Source organism: Anoplopoma fimbria, chromosome 8, assembly GCF_027596085.1.
Source record: "Anoplopoma fimbria isolate UVic2021 breed Golden Eagle Sablefish chromosome 8, Afim_UVic_2022, whole genome shotgun sequence".
In the NCBI taxonomy this organism is placed as follows: domain Eukaryota; kingdom Metazoa; phylum Chordata; class Actinopteri; order Perciformes; family Anoplopomatidae; genus Anoplopoma; species Anoplopoma fimbria.
Genome location: NC_072456.1, coordinates 258,810 through 265,000, shown reverse-complemented (window position 1 = coordinate 265,000; position 6,191 = coordinate 258,810). Strand labels below are relative to the sequence as shown.

Below are 6,191 nucleotides of genomic sequence, written 5' to 3'. Positions count from 1 at the left end.
TACAAACTAATGTCAATTAATAAAAAATATATAGTGTAAAATAAGTGTTTGCATAAATATTCACCCCCTTTAAAGTGACTGACCTAATTCAACAGAGGTCCAGCTAGTTGATGCCAGCAGTGTCACAATTAGTGAAATGGAGATCACCTGAGTGCAGTTGATGTGTGTCAAGTGATTGTAGTATAAAAACACCTGTGTCTGGGAGGTCCAGCCTCTGGTTCATCAGTATTCCTGCTACAATTGCAACATGAAGACAAAAGAACACTCCAAGCAACTCAGAGAAAAGATCATTGGAAAGTACAAGTCAGGAGATGGCTACAAAAAGATTTCCAACTCACTGGACATCCCACAGAGTTCAGTTAAATCCATCATTAAGAAATGGAAGGAGTATGGCACTTGTTTAAATCTGCGTAGAGCTGGCCGTTCTCACAAACTGAGTGACCGGGCAAGAAGAAGACTGGTGAAGACAGCTACGACCACTCTGAAGGAGTTAAAAGCTTCAGTGGCTCAGATGGGAGAGACTGTACATACAACAACTGTTGCCCAGGTTCTTCACCAGTCGAAGCTGTATGGGAGAGTGGCAAAGAGAAAGCCACTGTTGAAAAACGCTCATATGAAATCTCGCCTGGAATTCGCCCAAAGGCATGTGGGAGACTCCAAGGTCAATTGGAAGAAGGTTCTTTGGTCTGATGAGACCAAAATTGAGCTTTTTGGCCATCAGACTAGACGCTATGTTTGGCGAACACCAAACATTGCACATCAACACAAACACACCATCTCCACCGTGAAGCATGGTGGTGGCAGCATCATGCTCTGGGGGCTTCTCAGCAGCCCTGGAAGGCTTGTAAAGGTAGAGGGGAACATGAATGCAGAAAAATATCGCCAAATCCTGGAGGATAATCTGACTCAGTCTGCAAGAGAACTACGACTTGGGAGAAGATTTATTTTCCAGCAAGACGACGACCCCAAGCATACAGCAAAAGCTCCACAGGAATGGTTCAAAGACAACAAGGTGAATGTTCTGGAGTGGCCAAGTCAAAGCCCAGATCTCAATCCAATCGAGAATTTGTGGCTGGACTTAAAGAGCTGTTCGCGCCCGATCCCGAGCAACCCGACAGAGCTTGAGCTGTTTTGCAAGGAAGAGTGGAGAAAAATTGCAGTGTCCAGATGTGCCAGCCTGATTGTGACATATCCACACAGACTCAGTGCTGTGATTGCAGCCAAAGGTGCATCTACTAAATACTGACCTGAAGGGGGTGAATATTTATGCAATCATTTACTTTACCTTATATATTTTTAATTAATTGACAAATTTGCAAATTCTTGTCAAAAAAGCCAAATTATATTGACCATGATTTCATGTATAAAACAACAAAAGGGGAAAACATCCAAGGGGGGTGAATACTTTTTATAGGCATTGTACATGTGAGATTAGGCATGGAAAGGTTTAATAAAGCATCATTGTGATTTTCAAAAAAATCCCACATTCCGGCACTTTTTGTTGGGATTCAGTTCGGTTTGCGTCACCAGAACAAATATATATTATGTATAAGCAATTAGCATAAAGACCAAAAACGGCTAGTGTGGCCCTGTCCAAATGTAAAAAAATTCACCTTTCAGCTGCTCTAAAATTCTCTCATTAATACGCTGAATGTGAATTAACAGCACAGGTGTAGGTTTCAGTGGGAAGACTAAGATAAGCCCAGTGCTGAAAGCTGAGAATATTTGATCTTTTGTGCTTGTCTAAAAAACGCTAGAAAAGCGCAGCACAAGAGAGGAGCTTTTCCATAGAAAAACAATGGTTTTATAGGCGATGCGTTTCTAGTGACCCTAGAAGCAGTACAGAAAGAAGTGATACGTTTTTGACAGACATGGATGTAAACTGCAACATGACTAGTTGGTGGAGGGAAACCGCAGGCCATTAATTCTATGTACATTTTTAAATTTGGTCAGAAGTCTAGAAAAGGGCTTTAGAAGGACAAGACCATTTATCATTTATCAACTAAAATATAAGAACAATGTTTAAAATCAAAGTTTACCTCAAATAAAAAGAAAACAAACAATATTTATCAATTTTATTCAGTGTTAACATTTTAAATCCATGCAGTTGGATCCATTCCTATGCTCGGACTGTATCCTATTTCCAGTCTATTGTACAGCATGCTGAGAGCCAGGAATATATGTAATATGTAATACTCCTGCTGTGTCTTTGTTCTCTATTTCCCAGTTTCGGAGCTCTTGTGGGTCTCTCTGTAGCAGCTGTGGTTCTTCTTGCCTTTATCGTCACTCTGTGTGTCCTCTGCTATCTGTTCATCACCACTAAACCCAGAGGTCTGGACAATGGGCTGCCGCTCCGAGCACCAGGTACTGACTGCAGTTCTGTCTCTCTGCAGCGAATACAATTCTGCTAACACGTCTATAAATTACACTGATCCACGTAGCCTGACATTTATTAATGGCTGACTCGAACGTTGTGAAAGGAATTACAAGAATTTGGCAAGCTTGTTATTTCCGTATCTTAAAACTGACTGCTCATTCATTCAAGGTTCTGCAAGGGGTTAATGATTTCTCTTTTTTGTGCTCTTTTTTTTTTTTCCTGTTTATTTTGACAGTAATGAAAAAACTATTGATTGAGCACAACACAAGATTTTCAGCAGCTGTTCAGTCACTTTATGAGACAAATCCTTCATACTTTTGACTGGACACAGGAGACACAGGTGTCCAGCCAGGAGCTTCTGTCCTTAAGCTTTGCCTCAGCTGTTCAAACTGAATACATTTTAGGAGAAAACCAGTCTATATAGAGGCTGAGTCTTGCAGATAAAATAGAGGAAATTGTAGTTAGATTTTTAAATGATCTATAATCAGACTGCAGTTGGCCATGCTAGAATTTACACTTAATCTGGGCTACTTTGTCTGTAAACAACCACATTTAAAAGCTCTGCACACCAGTGTTACATCCACACATGTACTTTCTCTCTGGTGGTTTAATTAGACTCTCCTCAGGACTCTTGTGGGGGTGTACAGCTTGACTCACATCTTTCACTCACCTGTCACAACTCAAGACTTCATCACTGTTATTGGCACGTCGATGAAACATGTTTCCTAACGGACGGAAACTATGCATTGAGTTATCAAAGTAAAATACTACTTCTTTTTTTTAAGTATTACTTTGGATAATGTCTGTGTTATGTTGAATGGGAAGGATTGTATAATTTGTCTGGTTTGTAAATGTTGAGGCCGCCATGATATAAGAATGAAATATGAAATGAACGTTGCCTGCATTGTGCAGAGAACAATATACTAATTATAACACAATTAAGGCACTAAAGGCTTGTAAGGCAACACTGCCATTCATTTACAGAGTTAGTTAGACATTTAAACATACAGGGACAGAATACAGACAGTAATAAGCATTTCAGAGGCAACTACGCTCGCCATTATACAAGCAACAATGAATCAGCTCTAATATGTTGTGGACTAGACTGCCTTGCAGACGAACCAACTTGCAAAGGTTTCATTCACATATTGTTAATGCTCATTTGGAAGTGTCTCATTAAAAAAGCTGTATGTAAATGGACAAAATAGAAAAACAGTTCTCATGCACGCTTTTGGTGGTTTTTGCCCAAGTCAAAAAAGAGTTTGTGATAAATGGATTATGGAAACGCCTTTGCGAAATAAATTCTTATTTAGCGAAATTTAACTCACATGACTGATCAGCTGTTTCCGATGTTAGCGTCTGCTGAGATAGTCCCACAACTTGCGAAAGCTTGTCTTTGTCTTAAGGCAGCATGAAACATGGTCAATACTAGCTGTAATCTAAGAAAAATTTAAAATTTGAAGTGATTCCTGAAGGCCTTTCTCCATTTTTCTCTCATAGATGGGACTTTTTTGGTTAGATGGCCGAGCGGACTTGTGTTGTTTCCTCGTCGCTTCCTCTTTTACTCTGTTTACTGGCGGATTACAGATATGTAATACCAACTTCTAACCAAACGACACTGTAGCCAAGTTATTCACGCCAAACGCCTTATTTGCATTTTTTTCAATATTTGACAGGTTCCTCTGTTTTCTAGGCTCTACATCGAGTCCACAGAGACCAGGACCGAGCCATTCCAGTGCCCCTGCTGGTCCTCAAGGCCTCAGGAAACACTTCCTGAGGGGCAAGCTGGACTGTGACAACCAGCCCCCGGACCCTGACCGCCTTTTCCAACGTTGTTTCATGGCCACTGTGACATCTATCAAAGTCGAGGGTCCTGCATAGACTTGCGAACTATTTTACTTCTTGATTGTGTCGTTGCTCAAAAGTTGCTCAATGGCAGCCATCAGAAACATTTTGTGTGGACGCCTGAACTTGACATGAAATGATATTTATTGTATTTATAATATTTTAATCATCTGCCTACCATTTCAACACTTTCACTTTCCATAGCCATTTAATAAGCGTCTCGGCCACTGCGTCAAAGGGTGCCCCTCAAATATGCGTCTGTCAGGTTAGGATGGCAACCAGTGGCATCTCGCGAAAGTCACAGGAATTATGTTTGTTTTAACGAGACTTATCTGCCCAACAGTCGTTTTTCAGAAGTCCTGTGAAAAGTAAAGATGGTGTAACACAGGCAAGTATGTGGTTTCTCAGGAAATTGCCAAGAGTAGTGATGGAGATGTCGTGAGGGACTGCTGGGTGAAAGAGGCCGACATATGCTGGCTCCCAAAATTACCATGCAGTCATCAAAACTCTTCAGAACCCCTGGTGAAATCACAATACTGCTCCTTTGAGAATTGGCTTTGGATTGATGAGATTGGCTGAGTTATAATACAATTTTTATTTCCCTAGAAATGTCCCTAAAGACCAGAGGCTGTTAGCACCTGTTGGTCATGAATTTTGCAGAATTCATCACTGAGATCCGACAGGAAATAACCTCAAAACACTTTTTGAATGATGATCATTTTAGTCTCAGACATGATTTTGTTGAACCTGAGGGATTTCGACAAACGGCACAAATTAAGGGGACTGTTATTGAACTGTACCGTGCGTTTGAATTTTTTGTTGCCGCTCTGGTTTCTTCTTGCCCAAACTCTGCTTTTACATTTTAACATAGAAGTCAGTAATGAGGGGAGTTGGATAACAGATATTTTGTGATGAAAGTTTTGAGGTGTTGATTGGAAAAAAAATGAACTGTTACAGTATGTTAATACATCAGATCATAACAAAATATAAGATGACTCCCAGGTTGAGAACTTCTAGCTTGCAGGGCCACTCCATTGATTTTTTTTTTCACATTACTCGTCATGACATCTTTAAAAAACCCAATGTGATATCCAAGATTGGCAGGAAGCTGCAAAGTTCAGTGACAATCAGTGGGCATGGAGTTTGAAAGTTTTTTGTCCACAAAGCAGGAATGGGACGAAATACGTTATGGAATGCATTATGGGAATTTCAGGCCTTCAGTGGTTTTAATGCCTCCGCGCTGACGAGTCAGTCCATTCTTGTAAACACGATATTTCAAGAACGCCAGGAAGGAATTTCTTCTAATTAAAAAGAGGTGTATATTAAAGCATTACTAACCCTGGACTGAATGCTGCTTCATCACGTTCCAGTATCCCCGTCTCGTTTCAAATGTCCACTGGAAGGGTTTCAGAAGTGGAGCATCTTTGGTCAGTCTGTTAAACACCAGCTGCATTTACAACACAGTTGCCTACAAAATTAGCATAGCTGTAGTTAAGGTCGGTATGTCGGTTGGTCTAGGCAAAAATATCTCAACCAAACGATCCCTTTAGCAGCAACAGAACAAACCCTTTCACACAATTGTCCCATACAATTTGCATTCCCCAAATATGTGCTTTGTTGAGTGAAAAAGTCATAGAAAGGATACAAATCTGCATCTCATACCCATCTGTCAGTCTGGCGCTCACGTCCTGTTGAAGTCTGTGATCGCTTTGATGGTGCTGTAGGAGAAACCAGAGCTTTATATTTGGAGATACAGATTCTCATGTGGTGCCATGACCGTTCTGCTCATTTTAAGAATATTCGTGTAATGTGTCTATCTCTGTTCACTGACAAATTCATGAAGTCATTAAAGACCTCAGTAGCACAGCCAGTTATGTTTACTATCATGGTACTTATAGAAAAGATATTGGGCAGCTCAAGTGCCTCACTGATTAATGTGTATTTTCCAAAATGATTATTAAAGCTATGA

General features: G+C 40.4%; 1 protein-coding gene across 1 annotated transcript in view; it reads left to right on the top strand.

Moving 5' to 3' along the window:
* Positions 1–6,191, top strand: part of LOC129094842 (protein shisa-like-2A) — a 7,850-nt gene extending 1,659 nt beyond the window's left edge. Inside the window, exons 2-3 of the mRNA XM_054603121.1 lie at positions 2,228–2,364; positions 4,071–6,191. Coding sequence (XP_054459096.1) covers positions 2,228–2,364; positions 4,071–4,258 — 325 coding nt within the window. The 3' untranslated portion in view covers positions 4,259–6,191. The remainder of the gene's footprint in view (positions 1–2,227; positions 2,365–4,070) is intronic.